The sequence below is a fragment of the Mesoplodon densirostris genome, chromosome 4 (assembly GCF_025265405.1).
Source record: "Mesoplodon densirostris isolate mMesDen1 chromosome 4, mMesDen1 primary haplotype, whole genome shotgun sequence".
NCBI classification, from domain to species: Eukaryota; Metazoa; Chordata; class Mammalia; order Artiodactyla; family Ziphiidae; genus Mesoplodon; species Mesoplodon densirostris.
This window is the reverse complement of record NC_082664.1, coordinates 42,054,660-42,073,873: the sequence shown is the minus strand read 5'-3', so window position 1 is coordinate 42,073,873 and position 19,214 is coordinate 42,054,660. Positions and strand designations below refer to the sequence as shown.

Genomic DNA, 19,214 nt, shown 5'->3' with positions numbered 1-19,214 from the left:
GATACAATAAATTGGCACAATTTTTTAAATTAACGGACTTCAAAATATAACTAAGTGCATTGTTTGTAGGGCTTTTTGGAGAATTACCTTTCCTTTGATTGGGGTTCTAAGTGTTCCTATCATCAAAATGAATTTTAATTGATCACATGTTGATGGTTATATGTAATGAGATTTTACACATTTCATCTTTAAAAAAGTCTTTTCAGACAGATACTGCCAAATTCTAGAACATGTGATTTTAACTGAACATATACATCACTCGGAAGGCATCTGTAAAACTATGAGATTCTTAATCTCTTGGTATTTGCCTTTTAGCATGTCATTACAATAACACATTAATCACTTCCAATTGAAGATCAGATGGAAGTTCAATTGCAGTTAAATGCATTTTGAAATATGGAAATTTCCTTTGCATTTGCACCAAGGTTCCAAGAATGCTGAACTCAGAAAATATATCCACTGCTAATTTATGAGAATGAAAATCTTGTTTCTTGTTTTAATTTTTGATAGCATGAGAAATGTACAGTTGTAGTCATTTCAGACTACTGCAGTATGTTTCACATTAAAGTTATGTTTGCCTTTTAATTGTAGGTTGATATCTTTGAGAAATATTATCAAGTCTTTAGCAAAAACTAATTTCCAAAGACACTCAGTGTTTTAGAAGTGTTTAAGATTGGTTCTTCTTAAGAAAAATTTCAGTCTTGTCCATGAACCCAAAAAATTGCAGTCATACCTTACAATTGCTAAGCAAATAAAACTTAGGTTAAGCTGAAGAAATTCAGCTTCAATTTCTGACAAAATTCAAGAACTTTGAGGATGGTTAAAGTCCATGAAAGCAAATGAAGTTTATCATTGACATTACTGGTTCACTAACACATGATAGATTCAAATATTTGCTGCAATGTACTTGCTGGTGAATAATATAGTGAATAACTATAGGTTTTAAACACTGTGCATTTTCATAAGCTTTGTAAATTTTTCCAACTAGAGCTTTTTCTACCTGACACTTTTCTTTTTAACCATCATCAGTTATAACACATCAGATTCTACTTCAGGTTTTACAGAGTTAGTTTTCTCAGTTTCTTTGAAAGTATTCACCAGTAGTTGTTCCGTGCAGAGTATTCATAGAGGCTAATTCTTCAGTAACTTCAAAGTCAGAATTGACGCCTCAAATAAACAAGAACTGAGCAGTATTAGTAATGTCTATCAACTCATCAAGAGTAAAGAACTACTTGGACACATTACCTTTTTGACTATTGATGGTGCTCCCAATGTTCTCAACTCTGAGCAACTGTCCTTGCCAAAAGGTCAACAGTCCTTGACGAGTTTGCTTTCTCCAGACACATTTCTTAGACTGCTGCTTTCAAACACAATTACTCACCGACAGTAAATGGTTTTCCTTGTTTGGCTTAACAAAAGAGTCACTTGGAGACTTACTTTGGTTGTAGCCTCACTTTCATTTTGTGAAGAAATTCTGCTATGAATTTCCAGTTTAAATATCTAATTTTCTGACAGTTGCTTGCCTGTGAGTTGGAAATACTGTGATGAGTACTTCTTTGAGAAATGTCAAAGTATATTGTACTTTAGCTCAGGTATGGATGCTTTGTCATCTAATTCAATGTCAAAAAAATTCACACTCTACTGTGCCTTAAAAGCACAACAACATGAATGGCCACTTTTCTTATTTTGGAATGAGGGATACATACTGGTAACAGTAAAATAAAATGTTATAGCTTGGCAATACACATGGCACTCAAAATGTTGTTGACTTACAACAGTGTCACTGTGGTTTGTAGTGTGCTGAGCAGCAGTATGAAGTGATGAGAATCATATCCCATCTGTGTTGCAACTACTCAACTCTGCTGTTATACCATGAGGGCAGCCATAGCCAGTATGTAAACAAATGAGTATGGTGTGTTCTAATAAAACTTTATTTATGGACACTGAAATTCAAATTTCATATAATTTTCATGTCACAAAATATTATTCTTTTGATTCTTTTTCAGCCATTTAAAAATGTAAGAACCATTCTCAGGTCACTTGCCATACAGCAACACGTGGTGGACCAGATTTGGCCTGCTGGACATAGTCTGCCTATCTCTAATCTAAATAATCTCATTTGTTAGTACTTTTATAGTAATAGTGTAGGAGTACTTCTATAAAACTTAGCTACACTCTTCAACTAAGGATAACTGTAAAATGATTAGTTCTTTCCTAGTTAGCATGCAATTATCCTACCTTCAAAAACTATTTTCCCAAGAGAAAGACAATATTTAAACATATTTATCTAATAAAATATTAGATATATTTGATGATAAAATTATAACATAAAAATGTATTTAGTAGACTTATTTAAATTTTAATTTGATAATCCCCAATTTATAAGACAGCTAGGGCAAAATATAAGGGTTCAATACTAAAGTAACTGAATGCTAAAATATTAGAAATCATACAAATGATATTTCACTACATAAAGGTCTAGTGGGGAGCTGGAGAAAATATTTCCAATTAAGTGATTGAAGCAATTTGTGTTTTTTCTTCCTAAAAGTCTTTATCTGTCCTCTGGCGTTTAGTAGGTGGATCTTCATGATTGTCTGTAACAAATCCAGAAAACCTATATTAGGTAAGATACTTAACATTTGAAAATGCTTTTAAAAAGCAAATAATACAGGCATTTTAAAGATTTTTAATCTAATTAACTTACACATGAAATAGTAACATTCCTGTGGATTTATTATTTTAATGAAGTAGACTACTAGACTGAACAGTAAATCATACTAAAATTTGTAAAATTCTGAGAAAGTAGTCACAATTGAATGGCAAAGGGTCTTGAACTGAAATATCTAACCAGAATTAGTTTAACCTATTTCCAAGTTTAAAAAATAATATAAAATATATATGTAGCCCCAGAAAGTTATATGAAAAGTATTACAGATTACATTTAATTTCCCAGAAATTGCTCACCTCCATTTAGGGTCTGGTTCTTGTAAAGTATAGCAGCAGGAATCCGAAAAGTGATGCATAACATTTCCTTGTTAGGGGCCACATTTCTTACTAGGTGAACTGAACTGCATGTCTCCAAGGAGATGCCTAACACAGTTCCAGCTCGTTGCTGAACATCCTTAGCAGGATTAGCATCTTTGGAAAAGCTGTAACAGTGCACAATGGGAAAAAGCTCACTGTCGCATGGCTGTCCATCTAAGAGTGATTTGAAAGCACTCAGAAACTCAATAGCCTTTGCTGGTAAGTTCATGACAATGTGCACAGAGTGTTTTCTTTCTTTTGACAGTGGTCCCAGCTGCTGCATTAATTCTTCTCTGACTGGTCCTTGGAGGAAGTCTTTCCCATCCAAGTTAAAGACTTTCACCTTTTGGTCCACTTTATTTAATTTACAATTGTGTAGTAACCATTTATGGGATTCAGGATTGAGATCATTAGCAAATACAGTGCAGTTTTTCTTTGCTACTGGAATGGCAAAGGGCCCAACCCCAGCAAAAACATCAAATAGGACATCCCCAGGTTTGAGAAGTTCTGTGATACGGCTGTGTTCTGTGGAGAGACGAGGATTCCAATAGACTTTTGAAAAATCAAATTCGTAAGTGTAGTTGTTTTCTCGGACCTGAAAAAGGTATTATGCTTTTGGTTAAACTGCTTAGTCTTAAGTTCTAGTCACTGATATTGGATGGATGCACTCACAGACATACACACATTTAAATTTAGTATTATTAAGAGCAAAACAGTGCATTTAAAGGCATTTTAATTAGAATTCTGGTGTTTACGCTATACTTGAGGCCACTTAATATCTTGCATTAGACGTTTTCATGAGAAAAGTTATCTCTTCAAAGCCAAATGGCTCTCCATCTCATCCTAAAGGGCTATAAAGTGGTTCTCCAATCACACTAGGAATTTTTCAGATAGGCCAATTGACTGGCTTAATTATACTCTCTCCTGTCACCTGATAGAAATAAAGCCTACACTTTGAAACAACACACTACACATATCTTCATGGTGGGTAGCTAAGTTGCAGACAGCACTTCCACACAGCAAACAAGCTTCCCTCCTTAGTTTTGTTTGTCAGGGGGAGTCATGATAGATGTGTCATGTGTCATTGAATTTGGAGGTATTTTGCTATGTTTTCAGACAGTTACTTGGACTTTGCAGGTTTCATGTCTATAAATAGAGCCAGTGTATAGAACAAATTATTCCCCTATTTTCTCCTTTCCCAAATCTGAGTTTTCATGGATAAACTAAATACATACAGTGAAGCAAAGTCTTGAACAAAATTAAGACTTTGCAGCATTTCTTTGGGGATTATCATAAACATGATAGAAAATAGAAAACAAAACTAAAATTACAGTTGTAGAATGTGACCTCACCCATCATCTTAAGCCCCTTATTTTAACAGATGAAGAATCAAAGGCCAGAAAGTTCCTAAGTTCTATAAATCTGATAGAGATATCTTCTGTATTCTCTCTTCATGGACCTTAATTCCAAATTTGTACATATTTTTTTCTTCCTGACCACATCAGATGCTCTGGCCATATTATTAAGGTTCCAGTATTGGAAATGTTTCTTTATGATTCTGCCAACTAAAAGTCTTTCTAGGTATATAACTTGGAACGCTTAAATATGTCAGGATGCTTTTTCCAAAATCTCCTTTCTACTCCCCTTTTAAACTCTTTAGTGTGAATCACAGTTCTAGCTTAGAAAATTAGATTCTAAGTTTCCCTCTGGTTTTATCATGCTCTTTGATTTCTCGCTCCCTTAGTAAAGCATGACTTTCAGCAGATTCACTTTAGGAATCTTTTTACCTCACAATATACACACATACTGAAATGTTGCATGAGCTCCTAACGTTAAACTTAAGTGTGATTCTGTTTGAAGCAAAGAAATTATACTGAATTTTTACATTTATTTGACAGTATAAATATTAGGTATAAAGTATGTCCTTAAGAACAAGCTTTAGTTGACTTAGGAAATCAATCACAAGGCATTTATAAAATTACAGAAGTTCTCAGAACTTTTAGATGTTCTTTCTGAGAAGAATGATACTATCTGTTACCCTAAGGGTCAGTACCAAGAAAAGAACATGCACAATATTCAATCAGGGTATGCCTAAAGTTTAGTAGGTCTTCATGTCGGCTGAGATAAGCACTGTTATTACCAAAGGATTCATATTCAAATCTTTCTTGCCGTAACAGACCTCATACATTAGACACAAGTAGTAGGCAGTGGAGGTTTGGTGTACAGGGAAAGACTATGCATGGACTAGAGTCAGAAGCCTTGCTCCAAACACTCTGCTCAGTCATTCCTAGTTATTTCATCTGCATAAAGAGAATATGAATAACAACAACCATTATCCTGTGGGTCTCTTAGGATTTGTTATATTTAAAGCATTTAGCTCAGGACGTAAAAGTAAGTGTGTAGTACGTAGTAAGTAAGTAAGTAGGTATTTTAATATTCTGACACTATTAAATTCTGGAGAAATATTGGCCCAGAATCTTTAAATTATTTTGCATAAGTTCTCTCCTGAGTTTTATAAAGTCCTGTTTAAAAGATATGACTAACATTTTAAGAGTGGCTTTTGTTATTAAAATTATGGAGAGAGTTTAACCTATTTCTTAGCTTGGGTACAAAATTTCACATAATGTTAACATGTAATTATCTAAGGGGCTTAAAAAAGGTTTATTATATCCAACACTCCAGAGGATTTTGGGGGTGGAAGATAAGAAATTGGTTTATACCAGGAATCTGTTCCTACATATTTTAAATTATTTTTTCTTTGAAATAGATTTGTTTTGTTTTTCTTATAAAAGAAATATGTGCTCAGTAGAAAAATATAAAGATGATAACAAAGGTCACCAGTAACTATACCAAATAAAAATACACTCACTGTTAATGTTCTGGTGTGTATGCATATTCACATACTTACAATTATCATAGTTAAAATGGAACTATGTTATATATACTGTTCTACAGTTTATTTTTTGTCACTTAACGTGTCAGTGGACAATTTATTTTAAGTATGGAGCTAAATGTAAATAATCTTTAATGATGGAGTATTCCATTGTATTGTTATACCAAAATGTAATCAATTATGTACTGATGACATTTAGGTTGTTTCCATTTCTTTGTTTGTTTTATTTATTATTATAAAAATGATGGGGGCTTCCCTGGTGGCGCAGTGGTTGAGAGTCCGCCTGCCGATGCGGGGGACACGGGTTTGTGCCCCGGTCCGGGAAGATTCCACATGCCGTGGAGCGGCTGGGCCTGTGAGCCATGGCCGCTGAGCCTGCGCGTCCGGAGCCTGTGCTCCACAACGGGAGAGGCCACAGTAGTGAGAAGCCCGCGTACTGCACAAAAAAAAAAAAAAAAAAAAAAAGATGCAGGGACTTCCCTGGTGGTCCAGTGGTTAAGGCTCTGTGCTTCCACTGCAGGGGGTGGGAGTTTGATTCCTGGTCAGGGAACTAAGATCCCACATGCCACACGGCGCAACCAAAAGAGGAAAAAAAAAAAATGATGCAGAACCTAGTACGTACATCATTACAGTTTTGTCCAATTATATCCTTGAGATAACTTCCTATAAATGGAATGCTAGGTCAAAGGATGTATCTATTCAAAACTGCAATATATTACCATATACTCTTCCTGACTGTATCAAATTTGCACTCCCATCAATAGTTTATGTAAATGCTCACATTCTCACATATTCATCAATACTGGGTATTATATATTCTTAATCTTTGTTATCTATTCTGATTTCAAACATTAATCTTGATATACACTATATTAGGAGACAATAAAATACTCCATACCTTGGTCATCATATTCTCCTCTCCAGATAGCACTTCCATTTGGAAATTTCGGTAGGTATTATCAATGTTATTAATTTTATTTACCGCTGAGGTGATTCCTGGATTTTTGTCAATCATAACTTGGCCTAAAGGCAGAGAATTCATAATAAATATTGCTGTTTGGTTGCAAAATAAAAGGTAAAACTGCAGGTATGAAATTGATGTGAACTATATTTTCTTTTGGTTTATAGACAAAACCTGCATCTAGTGTGTATAAAGAGGCATGCAATTCTAAAAATTCAACAGATTACTAAAGTTAATGTCTGACAGCTCCCAATGCAAACACACACAAAAAATGTGTGGGTACATTAATAAAAAAATTTTTTTGAGGAGTTCTGTTCTACCTAATATTTTTCCATGTCTTTTACTTAGTCTTCTCAAATGTATCAATACAGCAGTAAGCAAACAGACCATAGGGAATTGGTTAAAAAACAGAAAGAAGAGATGTAAGGACTTTGGGAACAAATGGTCCCAGAAAACACCAGCCTGTCCTCATTGGCCTCAAACCAAATGTTTGCTTGATTGTGTATCTGAAACAGATACTTGCACTTTGGAAACACATACCAGCAAAATAATGTTTTCAAATAAAAGAAACATAGATTCTTTAGAGTTTTATCTAAATAAAATGTTCATTTACTTAAATTGTTCTTTATGTCAAATATTTACCAGAGCAGAAAAAGGTACAAGGATAAAGTACACCAGCAATGGTATACTGATGCCCTATAATCAAAGTCTACATTTTTGTCAGCACTTTATTATAAGAATCTATACACTGACTGGTCCAAGACGGCGGAGTAGAAGGATGTGCTGTCACTCCCTCTTGTGAGAACACTGGAATCACAAATAACTGCTGGACAGTCATCAACAAAAAGACACTAGAACTCACCAAAAATGATACCCCACATCCAAAGACAAAGGAGAAGCCACAATGAGATGGTAGGAGGGGTGCAATCACAATGAAATCAAATCCCCTAACTGCTGGGTGGGTGACTCACAAACTAGAGAACACTTATACCACAGAAGTCTACCCACTGGAGTGAAGGTTCTGAGCCCCACGGCAGGCTTCCAAACCTAGGGGTCTGGCAACAGGAGGAGGAATTCCTAGAGAATCAGACTTTGAAGTCTAGTGGGATTTCATTGCAGGACTTCGACAGGACTGGGGGAAAGAGAGACTCCACTCTTGGAGGGCACACACAAAGTAGTGTGTGCATCAGGACCCAGGGGAAGGAGCAGTGACCCCATAGGAGACTGAACCAGACCTACCAGCTAGTGTTGGAGGGTCTCCTGCAGAGGTGGGTGGGAGGGCTATGGCTCACAGTGGGGACAAGGACACTGGCAGCAGAAGTTCTCGGAAGTACTCCTTGGTGTGAGCCCTCCCAGAGTCCGCCATTAGCCCCACCAAAGAGCCCCGGTAGGCTCCAGTGTTGGGTCACCTCAGGCCAAACAGACAACAGGGAGGGAAACCAGCCCAACCCATCAGCAGTCAAGTGGATTAAAGTTTTACTGAGCTCTGCCCACCAGAGCAACAGTCAGCTCTACCCACCATGAGTCCCTCTCATCAGGAAACTTGCACAAGCCTCTTAGATAGCCTCATCCACCAGAGGGCAGACAGCAGAAGCAAGAAGAACTACAATCCTGAAGCCTGTGGAACAAAAACCACATTCACAGAAAGATAGACGAGATGAAAAGGCAGAGGGCTATGTACCAGATGAAGGAACAAGATAAAACCCCAGAAAAACAACTAAATGAAGTGGAGATAGGCAGCCTTCAAGAAAAAGAAGTCAGAATAATGATAGTGAAGATGATCCAGGACCTCGGAAAAAGAACAGAGGCAAAGATCGAGAAGATGCAAGACATGTTTAACAAAGACCTAGAAGAATTAAAGAACAAACAAACAGATGAACAATACAATAACTGAAATGAAAACTACACTAGAAGGAATCAATAGCAGAATAAATGAGGCAGAAGAACGGATAAGTCACCTGGAAGACAGAATGGTGGAATTCACTGCTGCAGAACAGAATAAAGAAAAAAAAATTAAATGAAGACAGTTTAAGAGGCCTCTGGGACAAATTTAAACAAAACAACATTTGCATTATAGGGGTCCCAGAAGGAGAAGAGAGAGAGAAAGGACCCGAGAAAATATTTGAAGAGATTATAGTCGAAAACTTCCCTAACATGGGAAAGTAAATAGCCACCCAAATCCAGGAACTGCAGAGAGTCCCATACAGGATAAACCCAAGGAGAAACACACCAAGACACAAAGTAATCAAAATGGCAAAAATTAAAGACAAAGAAATATTATTGAAAGCAGCAAGGGAAAAATCACAAATAACATACAAGGGAACTCCTATACGGTTAACAGCTGATTTCTCAGCAGAAACTCTACAAGCCAGAAGGGAGTGGCATGATATACTTAAAGTGACTGAAGGGGAAGAACCTACAACCAAGATTACTCTACCTGGCAAGGATCTCATTCAGATTCGACAGAGAAATCAAAAGCTTTACAGACAAGCAAAAGCTAAGAGAATTCAGCACCACCAAACCAGCTCTACAAAAAATGCTAAAGGAACTTCTCTAAGTGGTAAACACAAGAGAAGAAAAGGACCTACAAAAACCCAAAACAATTAAGAAAATGGTCATAGGAACATACGTATCGATAATTACCTTAAACGTGAGTGGATTAAATGCTCCAAACAAAAGACACAGGCTCGTTAAATGGATACAAAAACAAGACCCATCTATATGCTGTCTACAAGAGACCCACTTCAGACCTAGGGACACATACAGACTGAAAGTGAGGGGATGGTAAAAGATATTCCATGCAAATGGAAATCAAAAGAAAGCTGGAGTAGCAATACTCATATCAGATAAAATAGACTTTAAAATAAAGAATGTTACAAGAGACAAGGAAGGACACTACATAATGATCAAGGGGTCAATCCAAGAAGAAGATATAACAATTATAAATATATATGCACCCAACACAGGAGCACCTCAATACATAAGGCAACTGCTAACAGCTATAAAAGAGGAAATCGACAGTAACACAATAATAGTGGGAGACTTTAACACCTCACTTACACCAGTGGACAGATCTTCCGAACAGAAAATTAATAAGGAAACACAAGCTTTAATGACACAATAGACCACACAGATTTAATTGATATTTATAGGACATTCCATCCAAAAACAGCACATTACACTTTCTTCTCAAGTGTGCATGGAACATTCTCCAGGACAGATCACATCTTGGGTCACAAATTAAGCCTTAGTAAATTTAAGAAAACTGAAATCATATCAAGTATCTTTTCTGGCCACAACGCTATGAGATTAGAAATGAATTAAAGGGAAAAAAACGTAAAAAATACAAACACATGGAGGCTAAACAATACGTACTAAATAACCAGGAGATCACTGAAGAAATCAAAGAGGAAATCAAAAAATAACTACAGACAAATGACAATGAAGACATGACGATCCAAAACCTATGGGATGCAGCAAAAGCAGTTCTAAGAACTTTATAGCTATACAAGCCTACCTCAAAAAACAAGAAAAATCTCAAATAAAGAATCTAACCTTTCACCTAAAGGAACTAGAGAAAGAAGAACAAACAAAACCCAAAGTTAGCAGAAGGAAAGAAATCACAAAGATCAGAGCAGAAATAAATGAAATAGAAACAAAACAAAAGCAAAGATCAATAAAACTTAAAGCTGGTTCTTTGAGAAGATAAACAAAATTGATAAACCATTAGCCAAACTCATCAAGAAACAGAGGGAGAGGACTCAAATCAATAAAATTAGAAATGAAAAAGGAGAAGTTAAAACAGACACTGCAGAAATACAAAGCACCCTAAGAGATGACTACCAGCAACTCTATGCCAATAAAATGGACAACCTGGAAGAAATGGACAAATTCTTAGAAAGGTATAACCTTCCAAGACTGAACCAGGAAGAAATAGAAAGTATTAACAGACCAAGCACAAGTAATGAAATTGAAACTGTGATTAAACATCTTCCAACAAACAAAAGTCCAGGACCAGATGGCTTCACAGGTGAATTCTATCGAATATTTAGAGAAGAGCTAACACCCATCCTTCTCAAACTCTTCCAAAAACTGCAGAGGAAGGAACACTCCGAAACTCATTCTATGACGCCACCATCACCCTGATACCAAAACCAAAGATACTACAAAAAAAGAAAATTACAGACCAATATCACTGATGAATATAGATGCAAAAATCCTCAACAAAATACTAGCAAATAGAATCCAACAACACATTAAAAGGATCATACACCATGATCAAGTGAGATTTATCCAAGGGCTGCAAAGATTCTTCAATATATGCAAATCAATCAATGTGATACACCATATTAACAAATTGAAGAATAAAAACCACATGATCATCTCAATAGATGCAGAAAAAGCTTTTGACAAAATTCAACACCCATTTATGATAAAAACTCTTCAGAAAGTGGGCATAGAGGGAACCTACCTCAACATAATAAAGGCCATATACGACAAACCCACAGCAAACATCATTCTCAATGGTGAAAAACTGAAAGCATTTCCTCTAAGATCAGGAACAAGACAAGGATGTTCACTCTCACCACTATTATTCAACATAGTTTTGGAAGTCCTAGCCACAGCAATCAGAGGAGCAAAAGAAATACAAATTGGAAAAGAAGAAGTAAAACTCACTGTTTGCAGATGACATGATACTATACATAGAGAATCCTAAAGATGCCACCAGAGAACTACTAGAGCTAATCAATGAATTTGGTAAAGTTGCAGGATACAAAATTAATGCACAGAAATCTCTTGCATTCCTATATACTAATGATAAAAAATCTGAAAGAGAAATTAAGGAAACACTCCCATTTACCATTGCAACAAAAAGAATAAAATACTTAGGAATAAACCTACCTAGGGAGATAAAAGACCTGTATGCAGAAAACTATAAGACACTGATGAAAGAAATTAAAGATGATACCAACAGATGGAGAGATATACCATGTTCTTGGATTGGAAGAATCAATATTGTGAAAATGACTATACTACCCAAAGCAATCTACAGGTTCAGTGCAATCCGTATCAAATTACCAATGGCATTTTCTACAGAACTAGAACAAAAAATCTTAAAATTTGTATGGAGACACAAAAGACCCCAAATAGCCAAAGCAGTCTTGAGGGAAAAAAGAGGAGCTGGAGGAATCAGACTCCCTGACTTCAGACCATACTACAACACTACAGTAATCAAGACAATATGGTACTGGCACAAAAACAAAATATAGATCAATGGAACAGGATAGAAAGCCCAGAGATAAACCCACGCACCTACGGTCAACTAATCTATGACAAAGGAGGCAAGGATATACAATGGAGAAAAGACAGTCTCTTCAATAAGTGGTGCTGGGAAAACTGGACAGCTACATGTAGAAGATTGAAATTAGAACACTCCCTAACACCATACACAAAAATAAACTCAAAATGGATTCGAGACCTAAATGTAAGACCAGACACTATAAAACTCTTAGAGGAAAAGATAGGAAGAACACTCTTTGACATAAATCACAGCAAGATCTTTTTCGATCCACCTCTTAGAGTAATGGAAATAAAAACAGAAATAAACAAATGGGACCTAATTAAACTTAAAAGCTTTTGCACAGCAAAGGAAACCATAAACAAGATGAAAAAACAACCCTCAGAATGGGAGAAAATATTTGCAAATGAATCAACGGACAAAGAAGGATTAATCTCCAATATATATAAGCAGCTCATGCAGCTCAATATTAAAAAAAAAACAACCCAATCCAAAAATGGGCAGAAGACCTAAATAGACATTTCTCCAAAGAAGACATACAGATGGCCATGAAGCACATGAAAAGCTGCTCAATATCACTAATTATTAGAGAAATGCAAATCAAAAGTACAATGAGGTATCACCTCACACCAGTTAGAATGGGCATCATCAGAAAATCTACAAACAACAAATGCTGGAGAGGGTGTGGAGAAAAGCGAACGCTCTTGCACTGTTGGTGGGAATGTCAATTGATACAGCCACTATAGAGAACAGTATGGAGGTTTCTTATAAAACTAAAAATAGAATTACCATATGACCCAGCAATCCCACTACTGGGCACATACCCTGAGAAAACCATAATTCAAAAAGACACATGCACCCCAATGTTCATTGCAGCACTATTTACAATAGCCAGGTCATGGAAGCAACCTATATGCCCATCGACAGAGAAATGGATAAAGAAGATGTGGTACATATATACAATGGAATATTACTCAGCCATAAAAAGGAGCGAAATTGGGTCATTTGTAGAGACGTGGATGGACCTAGAGACTGTCATACAGAGTGAAGTAAGTCAGAAAGAGAAAAACAAATATTGTATATTAATGCATATATGCGGAACCTAGAAAAATGGTACAGATGAACCGGTTTGCAGGGCAGAAAGTGAGACACAGATGTAGAGAACAAACATATGGACACCAAGGGAGGAAAGCGGCTGGGGGTGGTGGTGGTGGTGGGATGAATTGGGAGATTGGGATTGACATGTATACACTGATGTGTATAAAATGGATGACTAATAAGAACCTGCTGTATAAAAAAATAAATAAAATTAAATTAAAAAAAAAAAAAGGAATCTGGGCTTCCCTGGTGGTGCAGTGGTTGAGAGTCCGCCTGCCGATGCAGGGGACACGAGTTCGTGCCCCGGTCCGGGAAGATCCCACATGCCGCGGAGCGGCTGGGTCCGTGAGCCATGGCCGCTGAGCCTGTGCGTCCGGAGCCTGTGCTCCGCAAGGGGAGAGGCCACAACAGTGAGAGGCCCGCGTAACAACAAAAAAAAAGGAATCTGTACACTATCTCCTCGTATAAGGAAAGATAACTTGATCTGTAAGTTATTATAAAGTACTCCATAATACAAGTATGCTTAAATACAACCAGAATTTGTCCAATTTCTCTCTGATAGTTAAATACCTGATTTTGAATATGATAATGTCAATAAACTCTTGTCAATCGTTGTTTTTATCTTGTTCTGCTTCAGGTATCAGAACTCAATTTTTAAGGTACAGTAGTTAGTTTGAAATGAGGAATGAAATTAAAAAACATATTCTGAAGGTCTATAGTAATAGCTTTAGAATTACCACTGTATGAAAATGTTTCATTTTTAATCTATGAGTGCCCCTTTATGAAAGAGAGTTTATAAAATAAGAGTGCTAAAAGGAGTGTTGAGTTAGGATAGGCAATGACTCATAGGAAAGCCTATACTTGACATTTGCACCTGGTCATAATTATAAGGATCTGCTTAAGTATTTATTATGTTACCACTATGCATTATCAGCTCCTTTCATCAATAAAAACAAAGGAAATGCATAATAGCATAGCTCTGAAATCCTACCCATGCAAAACACTGAGCACTACATTTTAAAGCTGAAAATAATTCTCAGAAGTTCTGACAATTACTCTACATTAAAAAAAATTAATCTGGAGAATGCATGGACATTAAATATTTATATAAGAACAAGTGCGATTTTGATTAGTCTTCTATTTCTTTCTTATCCCAAAGCATAAAAGACCCACGCTTCAACTTTGGGCTACAGAGGTAAGAGATACACAGCAGTGTTTCTAAAAGGCTAGGAGCACTAAAAATGTATGATGCCTGACATACAGAAGAGGCTCAGTTAACTGAATCAATGAAAGCATGACTAAACAGTGTGTTGCCCTTCTGACTATGAAACACTCATGAAACCTAGCATTCAAGATAGTCCTGAAGGACTAATAAGTCCTGTATACCAAAATAATAAACTGCCAAAGAGTTCTACAAAAGCAAGTGATTCAAGTTTATGCTTACGTATTGTGTACACAAAAGCTTAAATTGGTATTTAGAGATTGCTATGACTCTGGGAAGAGTATTCCAAAATGGCCCTCAAAAGAAAGAATATGTAGCTTAAGATCCAGCTTAGGGCCTCCCTGGTGGCGCAAGTGGTTGAGAGTCCGCCTGCCGATGCAGGGGATACGGGTTCGTGCCCCGGTCTGGGAGGATCCCATATGCCGCGGAGCGGCTGGGCCCGTGAGCCATGGCCGCTGAGCCTGCGCGTCCGGAGCCTGTGCTCCGCAGCGGGGGAGGCCACAACAGTGAGAGGCCCGCATACCGCAAAAAAAAAAAAGATCCAGCTTAAAGTTAAAATGATAAAATGTCCTGCTTCTGTAATTCGGCATTAAAAAATTTTTTTTAACAAAAATTAGAACTTGCTAATTGCTTTCTAATATGTGAATATTACTAAGACACACCTACCAATTAAATGCTTGTAAGGTAGTTGATGATCTCGAAGGTTCAGGTGGGCAATATGTCCAACTCTGCTAAACCCTGAAGTCACATCTTGACCTTCAGGAAGCACAGCTTTCAAGATTTCTTCTGACTTAAAGTTTTCATAAGTTAGTTCCAAATTATATTTAGATATCTGTGGATTGACATTCAGCTGCTTTAAAATACTGAGTTCTCCTTTCTCAAAGGAATCATCAGTAAACATTTTATAGGGATCCAACATAATTAGTCTACTTTCTTCATCTTCTGGATCTTCAATCACACGTTTTATGCCTGGGCGCTGCAGTGCTGCCCTTTTAAGGGATCGCATCAATTTATTGACTATTTCTTTCCTCACTTTAAGCACCGGAATGGTGATTGTCTTTTTAAAAGCTGTTCTATCAAGTTCTGTCATTCCTCGAACATCAGAGGGGGGTGAAAACAATTCAGAGTCTCTCTGATTTGTTTCTATTTCAGGCATGGTTGAGAATCTTTTTCTTTGATCCAACAAGAAAATACCAGGTGTTCTGCTAAGCTTCTGTATCAGTGATGCCCAAGCTAGTGGAATCAATGATTCTGCTTCAGTTATTCTACAGCTTTCCACTTTGAGAAGTCTTCTTGAGAATCCAAATGGCCTCCATAAGATCCTAAAAAAAGTATTAATTAAAAGAAATACGATAAAGTTACAAATTAACAACATGTTCACAATAGGTCTTGAGGATAAAAATTTAAATTCACTACTGTTTTAAATAGCCTGCTAAATGCTGATAATTAAAACTTTTAGTGGTATGTGAGAAGTATACTATCTTTTCTAGGATAGGATGACTGGAAGATTTGAAACTTCAGTCCACCTGCTGCCAGGACTAGGCTTAGTGATCCATCACCCTCCCTATAGTCAATAAACCTCCCCACCCACACTTTTCTACAGAACATGTTTGGGATTAGAAGGCTGAAGTTTAAGTTAAAGGATCATCTCTAAATGAAATGGTCACTATATTTATGATTTTACCAATGTCAATTTTTAAAAGGATATTCTTATGGATGCTTAATGGGTCAGATGTTGTACTAAATGCTTTATGCACATTGTCAATCTTGGGAGGTGTGTGATATCACATTCTCATCTCATTACAGTATACAAGTAAACTAAAGCTCAGAAGTAGGTAAATTGACCCGAAGTCTCGTTGCTGGTAAGTGGTTGAGCGAGGATTAAAATCCAGCGCCTGCGCTCTTAATCTATTTCTACGTCGTCTTCGATGTTTTACTGCCACAAGTCCTGCCTATAACTAGAGGTTTCAGTATTTTGAGGACGAGAACTTTGCTAAGTGTTATATGCACATCCCAGTAGCAGTATCAGTTATTAATTTTGCCTTCTGGAATACCGAAGAAGTAATTGTCAGAAGAAAGGGCCCTGCCCGGGAACCCTGTAAAGCAACTGTCATAGTTCACAGTCAGGGTTCAAACTGGGTCTGTGTGATGTGTGATCTTGGGTAAATTACTTATTGTGAGTCTCGTCTTTCCGCATGTAAAATGTGGCTAAAGGCTCTATCGGAAAGCTTTTGAAAAGATGAAACACTCCTCACTCCCCCGTACTCAGACCTAGGCTCCGCACCAGATGGTGGGTGATCTCGTGACGTTTCCGCGCCCAGAGAGCGCGAGGCGGAGAGAGCAACCACAAGCGGACCCGTACCGCCACCGGACCCTCAGCCTCTTCGAACTATCAAGGGCACCGCGGCCGCCACCTCACCAACGTCACCATCCCATTTCTCTGCGTCGCCCAGCACCTGGCTCCAAGACCAGACCCTCACCTCATGCTCTGGTGCAACTCGGAAATGGGTCGCAGGCGGGTGGGCGGGCCCTCGATGACACCATCAATGTTCGCCGCCGAGGGGCGAGCGTCATCAGATCACGTCGATTCCTCCTTTCTTCCCGGCCCTGGTGAGGTACGGGAACCCGGAAGGGCCCGGACCATAGCTCCGCCTCTGGCGCGACTACCCGACGGGAGGGCTCGGGTAGTAGCTTGTAGATGGACTGGGTAGACGGCCAGTGAGCAGCATGGAGGCGCCCTGGGGGATCGTGGACGCTGAGCCCGGCTGGTTTGTCTCTGCCAGGCAGCCCGAAGAGGCGGAGGCGGAAGAGTTGAGCCCGTTGCTTAGCAACGTAAGTTCGCTCCACACGCTTCCCGGCACTTCTCTGAAGTGCCTGCCAAATAAGACCCGGAAAAGAAAGGGGATGGCAAGGGGAGAGGGGAGAAGCTGAGGGCTTGGGGCCCAAAGGCAGCAGCCGAGATTCCGAGGAGATCTGGCGGAGTTCATGAATGTGATAGCCTAAGGTGTCCTAGAAAGAGAAGCTGAAATAAAGGTGCAGGCTCAGGTGGAAGAGGTGCAGCAGCGGGTGGAAGCTGGGGACCCCACAGAGGAGCAGCCCCGCGGTTATGTAACTCACTGCTGTTTGTTAGTATCTTTGTCGGCTTCTCGTTTCCTCCACTAGTCTTGTGAGCTTTTTGCAAGAGTCACAAGATTTTTCTTTTCTCGGCTTAGTCACTGGGGACCTGTAAACATCTTAATACAAAGATCCTTAACCGTGAAGGAGCGGAGGTGTCCTGGTAATAAGTATGTAGCACTTCCCTGGCCCTAAAGCCTGTGCAGTGGGCACTTCGGCTCTTTAACTCAAGTCCCAGGGCAGTAACAGTTTCTAGGACTTTGTTCCCGAATGCTATTTTAGGGGAGAGTGTTTTCTGGGGGGTATCCTCGCCAGAGCAATGTGAATTGCTTCTATTTATTATATCGTCATTGCATGGCATTCCTGACCATCCTTCCAGTTGGGCAGACTTAATTCATTGAGTGTATAAATGGAGATTAGTTTTGCAGTCCTACTAATTGGGGAGCAACAGTTGTCTACAGCAGCTCCAAGCTGACTCAGGGATTCAGTAATCATGTGAGCTTGAGGCCATCTGCCTGCTCTCTGTCCCCACCCCGTCTTACCCTATCTTCATCTTTTGCAGTCACAAGGTTGGTTAGTCATGGCTCTTCCTGAAGCCTACCGGGTCTCTGTGCAGGTGGCAATGATTTTCCCAGGAAACTAGGTTCCTGGAGCTAGTGAGCGATGAGAAGGGAAGGAAAGGAAACCAGTGCTGGTTGAGCAGCTAGTATGTCACATGATGCCTGTGGTTTGTAAGAGACTTTCTCTATAACCTGTCAGTCATTTCTGAAGGAAATTTGAACTTCACCATTCAAACACTTTATTCAATTTGTGTGCTTACAGGAACTTCACAGACAGGGATCCCCAGGTGTTTCATTTGGTTTCTCAGTGTTTAATTTGATGAATGCCATCATGGGAAGTGGCATCCTTGGCTTAGCTTATGTTATGGCTCATACTGGTATCCTTGGATTTAGGTGAGTTTTTTTCTTATTTTACTTTTTTTTTCATTTTTATAGTACACTGAGAAGAGGTAGGTGGCAGAAGCTGGTATTATACAATTTCTAGTTATTTCTGGGGTTTTAGCATTTTCCTCCTACTCTTGTATTGTTGCTAGTCTGTAGCTTGGAGGGATGCTACATAATTTGTATTTTTCAACCAAAGTGTGGCTAATTTTTAAAAATGGAAACTTGATCCACACTTGTTTATAACCTTAAGAAGTGGCTTGTTTGTTGTGTCGAGTTGGCCAAAGTATCAAAGTTTATCAGCCATGCAGATTACTTATAAATAGCGATTTTGTGAGTGTAAATAAAGCACATGATTCTTTCATTTCTCTCCATCTCCTTCTCTCTTCCTACCATTCAGTAGTCTTGTTTCACTTTCTGAGGCTAGACATGTATTCTGTGCTTATTCCTTCTCATCTTTTGAGACTCAGCTCATATACCAGTTTGCCCAAGATAGAAGACATTCCTGTCTTTTCTGTGCTTCCATAGTACTTTGTATATTTATTCTTTTGTTATAATATAATGATTTGTTTGCAAGTGAGTTTCCCCACTAAACCCTGAAATCCTTTAAGACTAGACCTTATCCTTAGCATCTAGCACCATGCTTAATAGAATGAACAAGT

The 19,214-nt window shown here is 38.2% G+C and overlaps 2 protein-coding genes across 2 annotated transcripts in view; one reads left to right on the top strand and one right to left on the bottom strand.

The window, feature by feature from the left end:
* Nucleotides 1–1,908: 1,908 nt before the first annotated feature.
* Nucleotides 1,909–17,103, bottom strand: TRMT5 (tRNA methyltransferase 5). Its single transcript, XM_060096095.1, has 5 exons — nucleotides 16,978–17,103; nucleotides 15,164–15,819; nucleotides 6,816–6,940; nucleotides 2,965–3,619; nucleotides 1,909–2,594 (listed from the first exon to the last, which is right to left on the bottom strand). The coding sequence occupies exons 1-5, from the start codon at nucleotides 16,980–16,982 to the stop codon at nucleotides 2,542–2,544; spliced, it is 1,494 nt and encodes a 497-aa protein (XP_059952078.1). The 5' UTR covers nucleotides 16,983–17,103; the 3' UTR covers nucleotides 1,909–2,541.
* SLC38A6 (solute carrier family 38 member 6) overlaps nucleotides 17,069–19,214 on the top strand; it is a 74,532-nt gene continuing 72,386 nt past the window's right edge. The window contains exons 1-2 of the mRNA XM_060096096.1: nucleotides 17,069–17,329; nucleotides 18,434–18,564. Of these exons, the coding sequence (XP_059952079.1) occupies nucleotides 17,225–17,329; nucleotides 18,434–18,564 (236 nt within the window). The 5' untranslated portion in view covers nucleotides 17,069–17,224. The remainder of the gene's footprint in view (nucleotides 17,330–18,433; nucleotides 18,565–19,214) is intronic.

What these genes read in the sequence shown, in the direction of transcription:
- TRMT5 (XM_060096095.1), bottom strand. An exon ending in ACCTTACAAGCATTTAATTG is followed by an intron (nt 6,941 to 15,163) that starts GTAGGTGTGTCT and finishes CTCTGCCTTTAG; the next exon opens with GCCAAGTTATGATTGACAAA. An exon ending in GAACCAGACCCTAAATGGAG is followed by an intron (nt 2,595 to 2,964) that starts GTGAGCAATTTC and finishes GATTTGTTACAG; the next exon opens with ACAATCATGAAGATCCACCT.